Genomic DNA, 22,556 nt, shown 5'->3' with positions numbered 1-22,556 from the left:
GGCTTGAAGCCCACGGTCACTGGCTTGAGCAAGGGGTTACTCGCACTACTGTAGCCCCCTGGTCAAGGCACATATGAGAAAGCAATCAATGAACTATTAAGGTACCACAATGAAGAACTGATGCTTATCTCTTACCCTTCCAGTCTGTCTGTCCCTGTCTGTCCTTCTCTCTCTGTCACAAAATGTTTCTCTCCCTCTCCCTTCCTTTCTCTCTCTAAAATCAATTAAAAATATTTTTTAATTGACTGTGAACATAGACTATTTTGTAGTTAAAAGTGAGAGCAGTGGAGGAAGAGAGACAGACTCCCACATGCACCCCAACCAGGATCCACTCAGCAAGCCCCCTATGGGGTGATGCTCCTCCCATCTGGGGCGTTGCTCTGCTGCTCAGCAACTGAGGTGTTTTAGCGCCAGAGGCAGAGGCCACAGAGCCATCCTCAGTGCCTGGGTTCAACTCACTTGAGCCAATCAAGCCATGGCTATGGAACAGTGGGGAGGGAGGAAATGAGGGAGAGAGAAAGAGGGGAAGGGTGGAGAAGCAGATGGTCACTTCTGTGTGCCCTGACCAGGTTTTGAAACCAGGACATCCATATGCGGGGCCGATGTTCTACCACTGAGCCAACCAGCTGGGGCCAGGAAAAAAGTTTTAAAAAATTTATAGAAGCACTCCCATTCTGTTTTCTGTTTTTATAAACCACACTATAAAGAGTTAATTCTGAGACTTCTCTTAAGTTTCTTTCTTTTTTTTATTATGTGGAAGGCAGAAAGGCAGAGAGACTCCCACATGCACCCCAACCAGGATCCATCCAGCAAACCTTCTATGGGGCAATGCTCTGCCCATCTGGGGCTTGCTCTGTTGCTTGGCAAGTGAGCTATTTTAGCACCTGAGGCAAGGCCATAGAGCCATCCTCAGCTACCAGGGCCAACCTGCTCTAGCCATTCAAGCCATGGCTATGGGAGGGGGGAGAGAGAGAGAGAGAGGTGGGGAAGGGGTAGAGAAGCAGATGGTGGCTTCTCTGTGGTGTACCCTGACCGGGAATCAAACTGAGACTTCCACAGGCTAGGCCAACACTCTATCACTGAGCCAATTGGCCAGGGCATCTCTTAATTTCCGAAAGAACCTATACCCATTTCTTCACAGCTTCCCTTGTTGCGTAAGTGATTATCTAAATGTTCGCACCGAGGAAAAAAGATACTTACCTTCATAATCTCTTACTGAATCTTCTGTCCGGACTCCAGCCATGTTATACTGGCTGCTCACTGACTGAGAAAGCATTCCTTCTAATCTCTCCAATGTGGCCTGGCCTTCGGCTGTTAAATGGGATAATCCTTCTTCATAGGTGTAAAATGTAGGGATGTCCCCCTGCCCTTGTTCTGAACAAATAAAAAACTTTTAAGCTATTATAACACAATGAGAAAAAAAATACTTAATAACACATTTACTGAAGGTAAGGTATGGTGCAAAAAGGTGTTTCAACATCCATTTAACACATATAGGCCACTGTTGAAGAGAGAAAAAAGAATGTCCCTACCCTCTAGGATGAGAAGAGATCCCAAGAGATAGTCAATAAACAGCAATTCCCTAAGATCAAATGTCCAGGGACCAGAAGGAAAAGAGGGTGTTCCTGAGGCCAGGGAGTCTTATATTATTCTAAGATGGGAAATTTACAGATGAGTGCAAATTGATTTGTTATTGTCATTAAAGGTTTTTTCCTTATTAAAAAACATGTTCCTTTTAAAAATAAGAAATTCTGGAAAATCCAGAGGATTAAAAAAAAAAAAAGAATCATCCATAAATCTCCGCTGAGAATGTATTTAGCTATACAAAGGAGAATGCCAGAAATAAGTCTGTCTCAGGTGAAGAAGCAGATACTCATGGAGGAAAGGGCTTGGACAGCCAGACTGGTGACAGGACACCATGGGGAAGGGAAAGAGAATAGCAGGCACCTCGACCTACAAGACTCGACCAAGTCACTGACTGCATTCTGGTCTGGGGGAAGTAAGGGGAAGTACTCTTAGATAAACAAGGTCTAGTTCTAGAAAAAAGAAATAATTGGCAATGAGTTGTCTAAAGAAATATGCTAAAGATGTAGGTGACACAGACTTTAAGTGATAAAGAGAAGGCTTGTTCCCTTGTAGCAGCTGCCTCAACTTAAAAGACACTCTCCTGACCACCCACTTTCCTAACTACAATTTTCTTTCCTTCCACTTATCTCTATCCATTTTCTCCCCATCACCCCAATAATATCTATTTTTTACCATCAAACTTGGAAAACCCATAAATTTTTCCAATTTGGCTTACACATGAATTATGCTATTCACTTTCATTCATTATATTATATGGTCACTTGAGATATAAAGATCTATAATCTCATCCCCTTAGTACAAATAAATACTTAAAATGAAACACACACTTTAAAAAAATCCATTTCACTAACCATGTGCTTCCACATCATATTCTTCTCCATCGTAATCATCTGAATCTTCATCCTCAGGATCTGGATGCAAAGCCTGGCATTCACACATTGCAGTGAACATGGCCTCCACTGAACAAGGAAATTAAATTATAATTAATATTTCTTTCTGGCCAACGCGTAATAACATTTAATTAAATAACAACCAGTGCAGGCCCTGGCCGGTTGGCTCAGTGGTAGAGCGTCGGCCTGACGTGCGTTAGTCCCGGGTTCGATTCTCGGCCAGGGTACACAGGAGAAGCGCCCATCTGCTTCTTCACCCCTCCCCCTCTCCTTCCTCTCTGTCTCTCTCTCTCTTCCCCTCCAGCAGCGAGGCTCCATTGGAGCAGAGATGGCCCGGGTGCTGGGGATGGCTCCTTGGCCTCTGCCCCAGGCGCTGAAGTGGCTCTGGTTGCGACAGAGCGATGCCCCGGAGGGGCAGAGCGTCGCCCCCTGGTGGGCGTGCCGGGTGGATCCTGGTCGGGCGCATGCAGGTGTCTGTCTGACTGTCTCTCCCGGTTTCCAGCTTCAGAAAAAATACAAAAAAAAAAAAAAAAAAAAAAAATAACAACCAGTGCAAATAAATATGAGTGAACAAGAGGTACATTAGGGTCCCAATATTCACAAAAACCTGCCATGCCAAGGAGAATCAATCTTGAAAAGTACTGGATAGCAATGAAAAAGTCACAAAATAATAAGAGTTCATTTCAAGATACTGCGATCTCTTCATGCCTGGTGGGATTTTCTAAGAAAAAGAATCAGAGTCCTGATCAGACTGCTAGGATCTGAGGGAAGCCCCTCAGAGCTGAAAGGGCTCTTTCCAGTTATCTTGACATCTTCTACTTTGGAACTGCCATGACGCCTCTGCCCTCTATCTGGTGAGATTCAACCAGATAAAAACAACCAGATCCTTCCATTACAAAGCACAGCAAGGAACACAATGCCTACGATATACAGTTACAATCTTTGCTATCCATAGGCCTGGTCCCAGAAATACTACAGATGCTGAAATTAAGAAAAAGCAGAGTGGAGGTAATGAGGATAAAAGTAAAGGTCAGTGTGTCAACAGGGCAAAGACCTGGTACATAAGGGGGAATCAATTTGGTAGAACACTCACATGCTGATTTGTCACTAGGCACAAATCTAAATTCAGCAATAGGTTCAATATCATCATCACTGTCTTCCTCTTCTTCATCAGCATCAGATTCTTTTGATTCTTCTAGAAAGGGAGTAAAAATAACTTTTTAATGATATTATTTGTTTTGAAAAAGAGCCTAAATAAATTTCTTAAAGGAAGCTTATTGATGTATCTAAATAATGCAATTCAGTTTTTACTTCAAATGACAAGAATAAGGTTATTTTATTTTTTAGAGGGGGGAAGAAGGGGAGAGAAAGAGAGATAGAAAGGGAGAGATGAGAAGCTTCACTTCGGTTGAAGAACAAGGTTTTTGGAACTAAAAAAGACTCTGGATAGACTCTCTGGTCTAGTTATACTTCACTGAGCCCTAGTGGTTTCAAGCCCACTCAGGGTCATAGCGAGGATGAAGAAACCCAAACAGGCCTCTAACAAATATAGTTCCAATGTCACCGGCTTCTTTTACCTTTCACTTTGAAACAAAGGATAGAGCAGCAGCTTATAAACCATTGATGTGATTCATTACCAACAACTTACAGATGAAAGCCCTTAAAAGTTAAGTGACCCAACAGATAAATTAACAAAGTCTGTAAGCAAGAGAAAATACAAATTTTTGTATTTTTTTTCCACTGCTGGTGGAAGTGGAAATTGCTACAGCCACTCTGGAGATGTTACTATCCTGCAATTCCTCATGTAAGTACATGTTATGTACACAGTGAGTTTGTATGTAAATGTTTATTGAAGTTTATTTGTACTAATGAAAGTATAAAAAATGTTGATTAAAAAAAGGAAATAGATGAATTATAATCTGAGCATATTACGTTTTATAAATAGATATAGCAGTTAAAAATGAACAGATGTGTGAGCCCTGGCCATGTAGTTCAGTTGGTTAGCGTTGTCCTGACACACCAAGTTGCATGCAGGTTCAATCTCAGGTTAGAGCACATGCAAGAATCAACCAAATGCATAAATAAGTGTAACAACAAATTGATGTTTGTCTCTCTCCTCACCCTTCCTCTAAAATTAATTATTAAAAACAAAAAACTAAACAAATGTGATTTATATGTGGCAATATTTTAAAATATAATTGTCCAACCACTATGCTATACACCTGAAACTAATACAAAATAATGATAAATGTAAATTGTAATTGAAAAATAAAAATTTTAGGCCCTGGCCAGTTGGCTCAGCAGTAGAGCATTGACCCTGCCTGTGGAAGTCCTGGGCTCAATTCCCAGTCATGGTACACAGGAGAAACAACCATCTGCTTCCCTCCCTATCCCCTCTCATCCCCTCCCACAGCAGACGGCTTGATTGATTCAATCACCCTGGGCCCTGGCTGCTGAGGATGGTTTTGTCAAGCCTCTGCCTCAGGCGCTAAATATAGCTCAGTTGCAAATGGCCCCAGATGGGCAGAGCATTGGCCCCACACAGGGTTGCCAACTAGATCCTGATCAGAGTACATGCAGGAGTATCTCCCCTCTTCTTACTTAAAAAAAAAAAAAAAAATTTAAATAAAGAAAACATATATATAATTGAGTGAAAAAGGTAGTTAGCAGAATATATACAATATCACTTACATTAAAACTTTAAACATAAAACCAAACCATTATACAGCTTACATAGATATTGAGTACAAATCTAAAAGATAGACATGAAGGACGTATGTCATCTTTAAGATCAAGTTTAACACCAGAGACAAAGAGTATGAAATAAAATGGGAAGAAATAAAAAAAGGATTTCAACAATATTGATGTACTTTTATTTCTTTAAAAGACTAGAGTAATTATGAAAAATGTTTTATTTTATGCTGAGTATTAAATAATGAAAAATACTTATTCCTCTCTGCACTTTTCAATGTTTGAAGTACTTCACAAAGGGAAAAAAGTCAACAAAATACTTAAGATACCAAAAACTTTAAAACTAATAATCTTCTCCATGCAGATGAAGATAAGGTGAAAAGGAATTCTTATATACTATTATTCAAAGTATAAACTGATATAAACTCTTTGGAAAGCAATTTTACAATATATGTTAAAAGTTTTAAAATGTTTCTTTTAATGCAACAATTCTACTCATAGGAATCAATTATAGGAAGATACCCACACTAAATCTTTTTTACTTTTATTTTTATAAGTCTTATAAACTCACCCTAGAATGAAAAAAATAGATAATAAGCAGATAGGGACAAGTTTTATTATTTTAAAAAAATTTTATGGCTTTGGCCAGCTGGGTCAGTGGATGGAGTATAGGCCCAGCGTGCAGATGTCCAGTCAGGGAACACATGAGAAAGGACCATCTGCTTCTCTTTGACTCCCTCTCCCCTTTCTCTTTCTGTTCCGGAACCTCACAGCCAGTGGCTCAAGTGGTTCAAGCCTTGGCCCTGGGTGTTGAGGATAACTTGGCTGATTTGAGCATTGGCCCCAGATGAGGGCTGCTGGGTGGATCCCGGTCGGGTCACATACAGGAGTCTATCTCCCCTCTTCTCACTTAAAAAAAAAAAAGGTTTTATTTATTGATTTTACAAAGAGAGGAGATAGACCAGGAGGAGCGAGAAGTATCACCTCATAGTTGTTTCACTTTAGTTGTTCATTGCTTGCTTGTTGCTTGTCATGTGCCATTATGTGCCTTGACTAGGCAAGCCCAGGGTTTGGAACTGGCAACCTCAGTGTTCCAAGTAGACACTCTCTCCACTGCGCCACCACAGTGGTAAAGTTTTAAATAACTAATAGGACTTTTTCTGTCCTGTTTATGTTATGATACTATTAAATATAATATACATGTCCTCTGTAAACAAGTTAAAACAATACAAAATATTGGAGAATTTTAGATAAATCTGAATAGTGGAATATATTTAGTACTACAAAAACATTTGCAATGCATTTAAAAAACCAACTATCACACTGCATTATTCTATAATTGAATGAACACCACCTCTTATCTTATACACCTAGATGAACTCAAAGGAAAGAGTAAGTCCCTACCACTCCAGTTCTCTCCCTAGAAATAACCACTATTTACAGCTACTTTTATACAGGAATGGGCAAAAGTAGGTTTAAAGTTGTAATACAAATAAGAACAATAATTAATAAATAATAATAGAAGAATAAACTCCTCATACTCATAACGGTATATCTACACTTTCTGCCCAACCCTGTATCCTTAGGAATTTATCTTAGGGCAATAAATAGAAATAGTATTTTTACAATTAAGAAAAATGACCATAAACAACACTTAGCATCTCATTCTAGATCACAGTAGTGGCTGCCATATTCTGTCTTTTTAAACATATCTAAATTCTGAACAATGAGAATGAATTTTTAGTTATTTAAAAAATAATATAATGTCCTCAACAATAAGCTGATGCCTCATTTTAAAGAGGTTTATGGAGATAAGCCAAAAAGAAAAAAGTCTGGAGTTTGGAGAATCAGGATGAAAGGAACAAAATTTGGGAAAGTAGGATCAAAGCATGTGTAACTGCCTGACCAGGCGGTGGCGCAGTGGATGGAGTGTCGGACTGGGATGCGGAGGACTCAGGTTCGAGACCCTGAGGTCGCCAGCTTGAGTGCGGGCTCATCTGGCTTGAGCAAAAAGCTCACCAGCTTGGACCCAAGGTCGCTGGCTCGAGCAAGGGGTTACTCTGTCTGCTGAAGGCCCACGGTCAAGGCACATATGAGAAGGCAGTCAATGAACAACTAAGGTGTCACAACGAAAAACTGATGATTGATGCTTCTCATCTCTCTCTGTTCCTGTCTCTCTGTCCCTCTCTCTCTCTCTCTCTCTGACTCTCCCTCTGTCCTTGTAAAAAATTTTAAAAAAATAATAAAAAAAAAGGCATGTGTAACTTATGAGAAGAGTAGAGTTTCAGAAAAAAAGAACTGGAATTATTGAAATAAATGTAATCAAATTAAGATAGAAAAGTCCTACTTATTTTAACCCTGACCAATGGTGGCAGAGTGGACAGTGTGTCAACCTGACACAGAGGTCCCAGGTTTGAAACCTGAGGTCGCTGGCTTGAGCAAGGGGTCACTGGCCTAGTGGAGCTCCGCCCTCACCTCCAGACAAGTCATGGTGAGAAAGTAATCAATAAACAACTAAAGAGTGCCACAACTACAAGTTGATGCTTCTCATCTCTCTCCACTTCCTATCTGTATGCCTGTCTCGCAAAAAAAAAAAAAAAAAAAGTCCTACTTATTCTAGTTAGAAAGAATTAACCAATTTCAAGAAAATAATCATACATTTAAAATACGTACCCCAAATTTACTGAATCCTTGATTCCTAGTTTGAGACTCCTAGCATTTGATTTTTAACAAGTGTTCCACATGTTTCTAATGTGCAGCTAGGTTTAAGAACTAAGGACTAAAAATTAAAACAAAACAAGAAAACTAACAACTATTATAATCCCTTAATTTTTCTGGATAAAACTGGGGTGCACAGAGATGAGAATGACTTGGCTACCAAGTTAATGACAGTCTTCTTATTCAGCGTGCTTTTCTGTTTATCCAAGCTAGGTTTATTCAACCCTACCTCTCTAACCTTATTTTTTACCTTTATCCAAAGATAGCGCTCTACACATTTATAAGAACTTCACATCAGCATTTGGAATTGACTGACAAGGATGCTTCTAAGAAGGTTTTGTTTGCATTCCTATGAATGAATAAATACTTTAAAACAGTGGTATTCAACCACTAGTCAGCCAGAAATTTTGTGCCAGTCCACAAGAGTTAACCAACCTAATGTTGTATGAAGATTATAGACCCAATGCTCTTATTGAATTCGCTTATGTGCAGGGTAATTTCTGCTTTAGCGGTCCCGAAATAACTCTATTTTCACCAGTTAACAAGTGTACAAGGTTGAAAACCACCACTTTAAACTAAACATGATATATAATACTCTTAGTTATGAAAATATAGTTGCATTTACTTAGATAGAAAGTAAACTTTGTGTCCAATACCTCATCTGGAAGTTTTACTACAACCCAAGGTCAAAGATTTTTACTTTACCTTACCCTCTCAAACTTTATTAAAGTTTATCTATCTTTGGATTCTTTCCAATGGCAAGAGTTTGAAATCTTATAACAAAAATATTCAGAGAGCCAAATCAGTCATTACCACTTAATGAGACAAAACCCTAAATATTACTAAATAACTATTGTCACACTGAATATACACAGTCATCTTATATATGAAATTACATTAAAACCCCAAATTGGAGGAGCAATAACTCAACAGGAAAACTTATTGGATTGTATCTTATACACTATTTCAAAGAAAAGCAACCCACTATTTAAAAACAAGTTTACTAAATTTAACAAATGTCCTTCAATCCCAAAGTTCTGTACTTCCATAAAAGATGATCGGAGTAAATTAACACAATATAGTACATCCACTTCTCAGTTTCTGCCTTGTGCCTAAGTTGTTTCCTAGTCAGAATTCTTACAACCCAAAGTCAACAGCCTAAAAATTGGCTATCTTTTTTTTTTTTTTTTTTTTTTTAACAGAGGCAGAGATAGACAGGGACAGACAGACAGGAACGGAGAGAGATGAGAAGCATCAATCATCAGTTTCTCATTGCGCGTTGCGACTTCTTAGTTGTTCATTGATTGCTTTTTCACATGTGCCTTGACTACGGGCCTTCAGCAGACTGAGTAACCCCCTGCTGGAGCCAGCGACCTAGGGTCTAAGCTGGTGAGCTCTTTGCTCAAGCCAGATGAGCCCACACTCAAGCTGGCGACCTCGGGGTCTCGAACCTGGGTCCTTCCGCATCCCAGTCCGACGCTCTATCCACTGCGCCACCACCTGGTCAGGCTATTTTATCTTTCTGACTCCATCTTTCTTCAACCTCACTAGATTTTTATGAACTTTGGTGGTTATCTCCAACAGCAGAACCTGGGAATCTTGTATCCCAAGGTTTCTCAACCTCACCACTACTGACATTTGAACTGGAGAATTCTTTGTTGTGGAAAGCTATCCTTTGCACTCTGCAATGTTTAGGAGCATCCCTGGCCTCTAACTCCAGGATGCCCGCAGCACTCCTCCCCACTCCAGCCTTGACAAGCAAATGTGACTGGCAAGTGTAGGTGGGGGAAACATCCCTCCTTGATAACAGAACAAAACAAAACATATCAGGTTCTATCCTAAACTCCTGGAAGCACAAAATACACTGAACTAAGTTTGTAAGGGTGCCAAATAAAAATGCCTTTACAAAGAGAAAGAAACAAACTCAAGAGGAAAAATCAGAAATATAAATCCATGATAACTGAACAATTCTAAGTGCAAATATATGTTAAACAAAAGGCAGTGTCCAAATTATTTTACTGCATTAAATTTTGCTTAATTATCCAAAAATAGGTCAATGGTTTGAACATTACATTGATTCTGATCAAAGAATGCTTTTAAAAATATAATTACATGCTACCAATGGCAGCTCAAGATTAAATTACCATACATACCTCCAAATTTGGCATTCACCATAACATACAAATGCTCTTGTGGATAGGCAGTTAGGTCCCTGGACACCGCATGCAGACTAATAGTGGGGTATTCCAGAGAGAATCCCAATCCAGAGCCATCTAACCAAGACAGGCGGCTGAAAAACATGTTTGAAGTAGATTATTTCAAGCAATTAAATCCTAATGTAACTTCCTAAAGTTTATAAAGGTTCAGCCTGGATACTTTCATGCATAATTATGAATAATCTCAATCTTACTATAATATTTAGAAATATTTCCACAAAAAGAAAATTCAGCAGCAGAAATTAAATTTCTTTAAGACCAATGCTGTTATGGTCTCTTTTTCTCCAGATAAAAGTTCAAATAGATTTGAAATGTAATTTTTCTTAATTTACACGTGTGTTTCTATACCCTTTATGCTTGCTCTTATTTGGCAAGTCTTAAAGGAGCCTTCTTTGCTTTTGCAAAGCCTCATCATCTGCTTAAGTCCAAAATGATTTCTTCTTTTCTTTTAAACGGCACTTATGCTTAGTAATATTCCATATAACACTTAACTTTATGATAATGAATCTAATATGTACCCTGACAGAAAGCGAACTACCTGGCAGGAGACACTGTCATATTCTTTATTTAACATTCTTCAAAACCACTAACATAGTGCTCAGCATGTAAGTATGCAATAAATACTTGGGAATCATTCATTTCTCCACTAATCCTACATTAAATGACATACACATGAAATAGCTATAATCATACTTACCACATTATAAAATAATTATCACACTGGAAGACGACTTTATGAAGACTTTCTTTTATTATGCATTTTTAAGAGAAAGCCACAGATATACAAGGTGTAGTTTGAAGCAAGTTCAAAACTGGTCAAATGCAAATATTTTACAGTTGTAGAAAGGAAACATATCACCAAAATCAGTATATTGAGTTTTGAGTATGGCCAGCTAATTTTTTGGTAATACTTCACTCATCTGGAAATGGACCACTTTAGCAAGAAAAAGGACTAGCAAAAATGTCTTTAAGAAACAGCAAAAAAAGTTAATGCAATATAATGGCTACAGAGAGCTTGAAGGAAATAGAGACTGACTGCTAATGGGAGCTGGTTTCTTTTGAGGGCAATGAAAATATTCTAAAATTGATTGTGATAATGGTTGCCCAACTCTATAAATAGACTACAAACCGCTGAATTGTCTCCCTTCCTATCTATTTCTCTTGCTCACTAAAAAAAACCTCTAAATTTTTAAATTGTGTACACTTTAAATGAGTGACTTGTATGTTACATGAATTACATACAGTATCTCAATAGAACTGTTATTTTAAAAAGTTAATACATCCTCTATCATTTGATTTTCTATACAATCTAAAAATTTTTAAATTCAATTTCTTTACTGATTTAAGAAAGGACGGAAGGGAGGGGGGAGAGAGAGAAAGAAATCAATTTGTTGTTCCATTTATCGGTCAGGGCAGATATAATCTGTCTATGCAACTTTAACAAGTCTGATTGTCTAATTTGTAACCAAGGAGAAACAAATATAAGGCAGTGGGTAGAGCATCAGCCTGGGATGCTAACCCCAGGTTCAAAACCCTGAGGTCATTGGCACGAGCGCAGGATCATCTGGTTTGAGCATGAGATTATCAGTGGTTTTTTACTTTTTTTTTTTTTTTTTTTAACAGAGAGTCAGAGAGAGGGATAGACAGGGACAGACAGGAACGGAGAGATGAGAAGCATCAATTATTAGTTTTTTGTTGCACATTGCGACACCTTAGTTGTTCATTGATTGCTTTCTCTTATGTGCCTTGACCGCGGGCCTTCAGCAGACCAAGTAACCCCTTGCTGGAGCCAGCGCCCTTGGGTCCAAGCTAGTGAGCTTTTTGCTCAAACCAGATGAGCCCGCAATCAAGCTGGCAACCTCGGAGTCTCGAAGCTGGGTCCTCAGCATCCCAGTCCAACGCTCTCTGCACTGCGCCACTGCCTGGTCAGGAGAGCATGAGATTATCAACATGATCCCAAGGTCACTGGCTTGAGCAAGGGGTCACTGGCTCACTTGGAGCCTCCTGGTCAAGACATGTATGAGAAGCAATCAAAGAACAACTAAAGTGACGCAACTACAAGTTGATGCTTCTCATCTCTCTTCCTCTCCCTCCTACTCCCCACTTCTCTCTAAAAAAAGAAAAAGAGATTCTTACATATCAAAAACTAAGGCAGAATTAGACTGTGTGAAAATTGTACTACTCTGTAATATACTAAAATGTAATAAATAGTACACTTAAAAAAGTAAAAGCACGCCCTGGCTGAGTAGATCAGTTGGTTAGAGCGTTGTCCCAACAAACTAAAATTGCAGGTTCAATCCCTGGTCAGGACATATATAAGAATTAACCAATTGGCCTGGCGGTGGTGCAGTGGACAGAGTGTTGGACTGGGATGCAGAGGACCCAGGTTCAAGACCCTGAGGTCGCCAGCTTGAGCCAGGCTCATCTGGTTTGAGCAAAAAGCCCACCAGCTTGAACCCAAGGTCACTGGCTCCAGCAAGGGGTTACTCGATCTGCTGAAGGCCCGCGGTCAAGGCACATATGAGAAAGCAATCAATGAACAACTAAGATGTTGCAACACGCAACAAAAAACAAATGATCGATGCTTCTCATCTCTCTCCGTTCCTGTCTGTCTGTTCCTGTCTATCCCTCTCTCTGACTGTCTCTGTAAAATATAAATAAATAAAGTTAAAAAAAAATTAACCAATTGTGTATGAATGCATAAATAAATGGAACAAATAGATGTTTCTCTTTCTCTCTCCCCTCTTCCTAAAATTAATTTTTTAAAAGAGCAAAAAATCCTCTCTCAAAAAGAAACACATAAATAAATAAATACATAGCCCTGGCCGGTTGGCTCAGCGGTAGAGCGTCGGCCTAGCGTGCGGAGGACCCGGGTTCGATTCCCGGCCAGGGCACACAGGAGAAGCGCCCATTTGCTTCTCCACCCCTCCACCGCGCTTTCCTCTCTGTCTCTCTCTTCCCCTCCCGCAGCCGAGGCTCCCTTGGAGCAAAGATGGCCCGAGCGCTGGGGATGGCTCTGTGGCCTCTGCCTCAGGCGCTAGAGTGGCTCTGGTCGCAACATGGCGACGCCCAGGATGGGCAGAGCATCGCCCCCTGGTGGGCAGAGCATCGCCCCTGGTGGGCGTGCCGGGTGGATCCCGGTCGGGCGCATGCGGGAGTCTGTCTGACTGTCTCTCCCTGTTTCCAGCTTCAGAAAAATGAAAAAAATAAATAAATAAATAAGTACATAAATAAGCAAAAAACAAACATACTATCATTTGGAAAAATTTTCATTCAACATGCTTATTTAAAAAAGAAAACCTGGGAGGAGCTTAAAGTGGTAAAAGCTCTAGAAATAATTTTCCAGAATGACTCATCCCATTAATCCCAAGGAAATAGATTTTATTATTATAATTAGATTGTGCATACTTTATGTGCCTTTGCTGTCCACTGCTTCTGTCAATGTGGAGATGAAATAGTGGTCATGTGTCACGTAAGTCTAGCCAGTCTCTTACTAAAAGTATTATTTTAAGGAAATAAACTCCTTTTTCTCAACCCAAAACTCCCCTGGCATATCACAATTCAGAAAGGCATATTCCAAATTTGGGTATTCAGAATTTAAAATACCCAGGCCTGGCCAGGCGGTGGCGCAGTGGATAGAGCGTTGGACTGGGATGTGGAGGACCCAGGTTCGAGACCCTGAGGTCGCCAACTTGAGCACGAGTTTATCTGGTTTGAGCAAAGATCACCAGGTTGAGCCCAAGGTCGCTGGCTTGAGCAAAGGGTCATTCGGTCTGCTATAGCCCAACACCCCCGTCAAGGAACCTATGAGAAATCAATCAATGAACAACTAAGGATCTGCAACAAAGAATTGATGTTTCTCATCTCTCTCCCTTCCTGTCTGTCTGTCTGTCCCTATCTGTCCCTCTCTGTCTCTGCCACCAAAAAAAAAAAAAAAAAAAAAAAAAATCAAATACCCAGAGCCACAAAACATTCTTTAATAACTCAATTAGGAGATGAAACATTGAAATATAAACACAGACTCAGTGGCTATTATGAACTTTACTTTAAAAAGCATATCATAACTGCTCTGTAGTTCCCTACTGACGGCAGGACACAAATGCTGCCTCAGAACAGCATTGCCTACAAAGCTCTCATAATCTTTTTTTTTTTTTTAAGATTTTATTTATTCAATTTTCAGAGAGGGGAGGGAGAGAGAGAGAGAGAGAGAGAGAGGAGGAGCAGGAAACATCAACTCCCATATGTGCCTTGACCAGGCAAGCCCAGGGTATCGAACAGGCAACTTTAGCATTCCAAGTCGATGCTTTATCCCACTGCGCCACCACAGGTCAGGCTATAATCTTATATATGGACATGGATTATACACGCTATAGAACAGAAGCAAGTTCCACTAAAAAGCAACACATTCTTTCATTAAGTTCTGATTTTCATTTATTCTTTCTATATATATTTTCTTTCTATATATTCTAGAAGAAATGCCCTCCAAAACCAAGAAATCAAATTAGTTATACCCAGTCCCAAAGAAGCTATCAGTCACAAAAGAAAAAAAACCAAGAATTTGAAAGCCAGTAAACTTGCATCATTTTGCTGATTTCCAAGGGTTTTACACAGTATGATCAGTATCCCTTATTCCTGGCATGAAGTGAAAAACAAGACAGGAAGAGAAGAGAAACCTTGAATTTGGGTTGGTTTAATTATTTGGTTTTCAATTTATTTTAGAATAAAACATAAAAAATATTACTTCTAAGTTTAAATTACCTATTTTTAACTTAATTATCTGCTTTACCTGTTTCAAATGATCTATTATGAATAATTCAAAACTGTTTCCTTTCTTATTTGGATAAAAAGTCAACTTCTTATGCAATCTAAGCTTTGAAAATAAGTCTGAGAGTCTGACCAGGAAATGGCACAGCAGATAGAACATCAGACTGGGGCACAGAGAATCCAGGTTCGAACTGGGGTCGGCCCTGGCCGGTTGGCTCAGTGGTAGAGCATCGGCCTGGCATATGGGTTCAATTCCCGGCCAGGGCACAAAGGAGAAGCACCCATCTGCTTCTCCACCTCTGTCTCTCTCTTCCCCTCCCACAGCCAAGGCTCTATTGGAGCAAAGTTTGCCCGGGCGCTGAGGATGGCTCTGTGGCCTCTGCCTCAGGCGCTAGAATGGCTCTGATTGTGGCAGAGCATCGCAACGCCCCAGATGGGCAGAGCATCGTCCCCTGGTGGGCATGCCAGGTGGATCCCGGTCGGGCGCATGCGGGAGTCTGTCAGACTGCCTCCCTGTTTCCAGCTTCAGAAAAATACAAAAAATAAAAAGAAAAAACAGAAAAAAGAAACCTGGGGTCGCTGGCTTGAATGCGGGCTCACCTGGCTTGAGCGTAGGATCATAGACATGACTCTATGGTCCCTGGCTTGACCCCAAAGGCCTCTGGCTTGATGCCCAAGGTCGCTGGCTTGAGCATGGGGTCACTCGCTCTACTAGAGCCCCCCAGTCAAGGCACATAGGAGAAAACAATCAATGAACAAATAAGGCAGTGGTTCTCAAACTTTTTGAAGTCAGGGCGCATTTAAAATCCTACAAATAACTGTAGGCAAACTATATACAAATTTCTGAGAAATTTGTTATAATAATTAAGTCAAATATTAAAGAATAAAAAATAAAGTCCAAGCATGCTTTTATGGTAATTAAATAAAATAAATATGACAAAATTAAATTTATTCTGACATTAAAAATTTTGTTAATCATTTTTGTTAATTTTGAATTATGCTTTTTAGAATTTGTAAAAAAGGGGTTAAAAAATTAAAAAACGACAAAAAGTTATCTTTTTATATATATAGATACATTCTTAGTAAGATTTAGTAAATTCAGCAGGTCCCAGCACAAATATGTTAAGTTTTCTCATTCTTGTGTTTATGAGAAACATGAGCCTGATGTATCCTAGGGATTTCTTCAATGTCTGGGCATATATCTGAAAGGCAAACTCTCATTTCCTCCTCAATACGTTGAATAATTCCTCTCTTTTTACTTGTAATTCTGTTGAGTGCAGAAAACCCCCACCATACATATCATCTTACCTTTACACCAAACAAAGGATACAAGAAATTTGCCTCCAGTCTTTCCCGGGAACATGGGGGGGTAGAGTAAACAATCCAGCACCACAGCTTAACAGCCTTTTGCAACCTAATCAGGCAAGTGAGGTGGGGGGGTTGGGCAGATTGTCAGTTTACAGCCAATTCCCCACACCTCTGTCTCCCAAAAATCTAAACTGCAAAACCTTGTTGGTTTTTTGGTCCCCAACAGGCACATATTTCTCTGGAATACCATAGGGCGCACCAGGAAATCTTCTAGGGCACACCAGTGCACTCTGGTGCACACTTTGAGAACTACTGAACTAAGGAGCTGCAACAAAGAATCGATGCTTCTTATCTCTCTTCCTTCCTGTCTGTCTGTGCCTCTCTGTCCCCTCTCTCTGTTACAAAAAAACAAACAAACAAAAAACTCTGAGAATTGTAAATCTCTCAATATACATCTGAGAAACAATGCACCTAAAACCAAATCAGACCTTGTCTCTGTTTACCTAAAATTCTAAAACGGGCCAAAGTCCTAAAACAAGCCCTGGCTGGTTGGCTCAGTGATAGAGCATCAGTTCAGCCTATGGATAGATTTGATTTCCAGTCAGGACATAGAGGAGAAGCAACCATCTGCTTCTCTCCTCCCCCCACTCCCCTCCTCCCCCTCACTCTCCCCCTTCTTTTTCTCTTTCCCTTCCGCAGCCAGTGGCTCCACTGATTGGTTACACTGTGAGCCCCAGGTGCTGAGAATAGCTCAGTTGGCCCAGGTCAGCCTCAGGCACTAAAAATAGCTGGGTACTGGAGCATGGACCCCAGACAGGGTTTTTGAGTGGATCCCAGTTGGGATGCATGTGGCAGTATGTCTCACTATTTCCTCTCCAAGAAAAAGAAAAGGAAAAAGAAAAGCAAAGGAAGAGCTGAAATATATATATTTTTAAACAAATAAGAATTTAGGAGCTTGTACTTCCTAAGTGTGATAACTATATTATGGTTATACAGCAGAATGTCCTTGTTCTTGGGAGATAATGCTCAAGTATTCACAGGTAAAGTATTAATATGTCTGCAACTCTCAAATAGCTCAAAAACAAGAGATAAACATGGCAAAATGTTAACAGCTGATAAATCTTTGTGAAGGGTCTACAGATATTAACAACATTTATAAGTTTTCTTTAGGTTTGAAATTTTTTAAAATGAAAAACAAGTATAGAACCTTCCCCCAAAGGGGTTATATTATAGAAACAGACAGTGCAGTATACAGAGAAACCACAGGAAAACAATTGTGTAGGCAATAGGAATATATCTTGCTCCACTTTCCACCAATTAAAAGAAACTGCTCTCTCAAGATCACTAAAGATCTCCTTGTCAATACCCAACAGATGCTTTTCAGATTTAACTTTGTTCCTCTTCTCAAGGTTTCATCTTCCATGACCTACATCTTAATGTAGATGTGTCACCAAAGTTTTATCCCTGGACCTCTCTACTCTTCTGGGGTATCTGACCTAGTCCCATGAGCATACGCTAACACTTATACTAATGATTTCCAAATCTCTATCTTTAACACCACTCTCCCAAAATACACACACATCCAACCGGTCCCCACTATCTAAACCAAATTTATTACTGTCAGCTCAGCCGGAACTTGCTTTTCTTCTTCCTGTTTTCTATCTCAGCAACTGGCCAAAAGCCTAACCATTCATTTCCCTCTAAACCAGCGATTCTTCAACCCTTTTCATTTCATGGCACACACAAACTAATTTCTAAAATTTTGCAGCACACAAAAAATGTTTTATTTTGCCAATTTTTTTTTCTTTTTTTTTTTTAATTTTTTTTATTATTATTCATTTTTAGAGAGGAGAGGGAGAGACAGAGAGGAGAGACAGAGAGAGAGAAAGGGGGAGGAGCTGGAAGCATCAACTCCCATATGTGCCTTGACCAGGCAAGCCCAGGGTTTCGAACCGGCGACCTCAGCATTTCCAGGTCGACGCTTTATCCACTGTGCCACCACAGGTCAGGCAATTTTTTGCCAATTTGACTTAAGAAAAAAAAGATATAATTTTGACACATTCACTCCAGACAGCTATTGTTATGTTGGCTGTGGTCTTTTTTTTTTTTTTTTTATTTGACAATCTAAGAGAAAGAGGTCAGTGCCGCTGACTAAAACAGTCAGATATTTTTAAAATTCTTGGCAGCACACGGGTTGAAAGTCGCTGCTTTAAACCAAGGATTCTTTACATTTTTTGTGTCCTCTCTGGTAGGCAGAATTTTGGCCCCCAAGACCTTCATTCATCTCTGGCAGTCAAGACTGTGTATATGTTATCTAACAAAAAGGAGTCTGTAGATGTAATTAAGGTTACTAATCTATCTTAGATGATCTGTGTGGGTCCAATGAAATCTGGCTGTAGCCCTAAGTGATGCAGCAGGAGAGAAAGTCAGAGATTTGAAGGACAGTAAGGATTCCATGTGTCACTGTTGGCTTGAAGATGAAGCGGCAAAATTTAGGGAGTCTAATAAAAGAGAATGGAAATGAGAGTCAGAAATGGAAAATGAGTAGTCAGGTCTTTCTGGATAGGACCCCAACCTGCGCGAGGTTGAGGGTGTTCCTCTGCCCACTATACCTACAGGGAAAAATCTAACTTCCAAAACCCTCCACGACCAGCTCTAAATTTACATATCCCGCCCACGGCAACATCTCCCGCACGGTTCATCGGGAAAACAAAACAGGCAAACACGTCAACGAAACTCTGGGTCTGAAAACTCAAAACCTTTAGTCAAGGGAAACGCAGGCGCCAGACTCCCGGTAAACAGGAGGATAAAAAGCCTAACTAATGAAGAAGCATAATTAACGTCAAGAACTCCGTCTAGAGTAGAGAGGAAAGCTCCGGAGGAGAGGGCAGGAGCACAATCGAGACAATCGCGTCTCCCCCAACAGACGCATCCCCCGAGCGACACACAGCACGCGACCCCGCTCCCAGCAGCCCCCGAGGTCGCGGTCTCGCCCGACTCCTCCGCACCAGGCGGCGCCCAGGGGCAGCCCCTGAGCACAAGGACCCTACCTCTCAGCGATGTAAAGAGTGCCGGTGCCGAGGCCCTTCCCGTTCAGCACAGCCTCGGTATCTGGCTGCTGCTGCCGGAGACCCTCAGCCGACCCGGGTGGTGGGAAACTTTTGAGGAAGCTCATGCCTAGTTCACTAGACGCAGACCCAGGAGCAGAAGCACATCAAAAACCTGCTTGCCGCGTCCCACTCCGGAAGCGATAGCACTTACCCCGGAAGAGCAACTTGGTCTGCACCGGATGTGAGAGCAGTGCACCATAGAGACGAGACGTCGTAGAACTAGCTTTCGGAGGCCTGGGAAGAGCGCGCCGAGTTTGTCACGTGGCCTTCCTCCCTTTCCCTCTCGCCATTTCTAAGGCTTCGTGCCCATTGGAAGGACTGTTTCCCCACATTCTACTTTGGGGTTGTCACAGCACCTTGTGAGAGAGGAAGCAGAAGGAATAATAAATTCCTTTTTCTACAAACGGAGGCGAGACGTGGAGCCTCTTGCCTGAGAATGCACAGGTATAGAGGCCACACTGATCTAGAGGTCCAGAGCTCTCCTGAGTGCAAGGCTCTTCCCACCTGAACCCGCCTGCGCTGGACCTAGTCACATCTCAACCGCCAGGCCCCAGACATCAGTCCTGACACCACCCTCGTGCACGAGCCATGTACTGTATCCCCATGTCTCAAGCAGGCACACGAGCCCAAAGAGGTAATGAACACTGAGTGAAGAGCTGGATATGTCTGTATGGAGGTGGGGTACTGAACGGAAAGAAGCCACCACATTTGGAACTCTTACTTTACTTCTTTGTTTGGCACTGAAGAGCAAAGTAATAAAAGCAATAAGAACTTAAGTGGTCATAATAGTAACTAAAGGTAACCAAATAATATATGCTGGGCACCATCTAGGCTCTCCACTCACATTATTTCTTGAGGGCTTTTTGGACATTCTAGCAGGGGAGCGCCACTACCCGTAAACCCTTGACCGAGGTCGTTTCCTCTAGTGGGGAAGGTTGTATTCGAGGGAGGGCGCAGCTTCGGGAGGGATGCACATGGAGCAGTGAGGGAGGAAGGGGATCCCTCCTAGCCAGCCAGATCAGCCCAATCAACCCTGGCGATCAATGGGGTGACATGTCACAGCCAGATCGCCCTTACATCCATCCTTATTTTTTCACGTCCTCTTTATAACAACCATATGTGAAAGTTGTTATTTGTCCAATTTTACAGAGAGGCCTGAGGCATTAAATTCAAGAGCAAGAGTTAAGCCATGAGAGATGTAGTGGAATTCAAGTAAGTCAGCCTCTTTAGGCATCACTTTCTTACCTGTAAAATCAGTCTGATCATACCTGTGGTTGGACTGTTGTGTCTGCAGTTTTATTTCTATCTTCTGAATAGAGAAATGTTAGATTTTTGAATGGGGATTATTAGTGTGAGACTGGAAGAGGTACACTGAGCAGGAAGAGTATTAGGAAATTATTGCCGTAGTATCCAGGTGACAGAGTGGCAGCAAAGATGGAAACGGACAGATTCTAGAACTATTCCAAAAGTAAAATCCTCAGAACCTGCAGATAGATTGGGGGTGGGAGGGAATGGTGGTGAAGGTGATGTAGAAGAAAGAGAAGTCAGATTATTCCTTAATTTCCAACCTAAGTGATTCAGTAAATGCTGACTCATTTCTCCAAAATGGAGAATTCAGGGGAGGAGTAGGCTTTTAAAGTAGCCAACAAATCAAATATGGGAAATGATTAGTTTTCAGGTTCCCATAGGACATCCATATGTGCTTGGTTATTTAGTAAAACAGCCAATGTCTTGCTCATAAACGGAATCTCAATACAGAGAAAATTGGCTAAAACCTATATAACAGATAAAAGAAGCCAGTACTACAGTTTTCACTCATGTTATTGTATAAAGTCTTATTGATAATTTTGCTGTAAGGCCAATGGGATGGATTGTGCAGAAAAGAGTTACCATAGCAGGCCTTAGAATGCTTATCCTTAGGTCTGCTGGTAAAGTTGGCCCTTCACTACTGCCTGGGAACTTTGATTTTGAGAGAGTTCCCACCACCCTAACTGAGTGAATCATTGTACCTGAATTGTTTGGGCAAACAATGTGGTTTGTGCTAAACACCTGCTTTCCTTCTGGGGGTCTGGAATTTTGGTATGTCCTAGGCAAGATGGCTCCTATTTGATCAGCTCCCTGTACCATCCTGGGCACTGAGTCTGTAATGGGTTTCCAAAGTAGGTAACATTCACAGGTGTTGTCTCAACTCATTGCTGGAAGCCTGTGCCTGGTTACCTGTGGATTTTGCCCATGTGCCATAACCCTTTGCTGATTTTGCTTTAGATCCTTCACTGTAAAAAATCATCACTGTGAGTGCAACTATATGCTGAGTCTTCAGATCATCCTAATGAATCATTGATCCTGGGGGTGGCCTTGGGGATCCCTAACACAGTGACCAAGTGGGATTTATCCCTGGAATGGAAGTTTGTTCAACATGATAATCAGTCAACATAATACACCATACTAATATAATAAAGCAAGAAAACCACATGATCATCTCAGTGGATATAGAAGAAGCATGACAAAATCCAACTCCCTTGAATGATAAAAACACTCACAAACTAAAAAATTAGGAGTGGAAAGGAGTTTTCCCCAGTCTGATAAAGGACATCTATGAAATACTGTAAGCTAACATCACACTTAATCACAAGACTGCTTTCCTGTTAAGATTAGGAAAAAGACAAAATTTTTTTTTTTTAATTTAGTGAAAGGAGAAAATATTTGTTTTTCTACTTATGCATTCACTGGTTGTTTCTTGAATGTGCCCTGACCAGGGATTGAACCCGCAACCTTTGGTATAGCAAGATGATGCTCTAACCAACTAAGGTAAGCTACCTGGTTGGGACCATGTCCACTCTTGATACTTATATTAAACCTTGCATTGGAGCTTATAGCCAGGCAATTAGGCAAGAAATAAAAGGAATCCAACTATGTCTATTCACAGATGACATCATCTTGTATCTATAAAATCCTAAGTAATCCCAAGCATCTCTTTGACATTGTGCTTTCAGTTATTTTGGGTATAGAGCCAGAATTGAAGTTGCTGAATCTTATGAATCAAATGGTAATTCAATTTTTAATTTTTTGAGGAACTACCGTACTGTTCCATAGTGACTACACTGTTTTACATCCTCAACAACACTTATTATTTTGTTGTTTTTATTGATTTGAGAGAGAAGTCAACAGGAACGTCCATCTGTTCCTGTATATGTGCTGACCAGGGATCAAACCGGCAACCTCTGGACTTCTGGACAATGCTCTAACCAACTGAACTATCTGAGCAGGGCCTG

The 22,556-nt window shown here is 40.7% G+C and overlaps 1 protein-coding gene across 3 annotated transcripts in view; it reads right to left on the bottom strand.

The window, feature by feature from the left end:
• CLNS1A (chloride nucleotide-sensitive channel 1A) overlaps positions 1–19,423 on the bottom strand; it is a 31,816-nt gene extending 12,393 nt beyond the window's left edge. Inside the window, exons 1-5 of one of the 3 annotated variants that reach the window (XM_066249515.1) lie at positions 19,225–19,423; positions 10,040–10,176; positions 3,571–3,672; positions 2,439–2,546; positions 1,201–1,374 (exon numbers count right to left, since the gene is read on the bottom strand). In XM_066249515.1, the coding sequence (XP_066105612.1) occupies positions 1,201–1,374; positions 2,439–2,546; positions 3,571–3,672; positions 10,040–10,176; positions 19,225–19,349 (646 nt within the window). In that variant the 5' untranslated portion in view covers positions 19,350–19,423. The remainder of the gene's footprint in view (positions 1–1,200; positions 1,375–2,438; positions 2,547–3,570; positions 3,673–10,039; positions 10,177–19,224) is intronic. The other 2 variants (XM_066249524.1, XM_066249534.1) reach the window with 2 other exon arrangements.
• Between the last annotated feature and the right edge of the window lie 3,133 nt (positions 19,424–22,556).

The sequence above is a fragment of the Saccopteryx bilineata genome, chromosome 1 (genome assembly GCF_036850765.1).
Source record: "Saccopteryx bilineata isolate mSacBil1 chromosome 1, mSacBil1_pri_phased_curated, whole genome shotgun sequence".
NCBI lineage: Eukaryota > Metazoa > Chordata > Mammalia > Chiroptera > Emballonuridae > Saccopteryx > Saccopteryx bilineata.
This window is presented reverse-complemented; position numbering and strand designations above follow the sequence as displayed.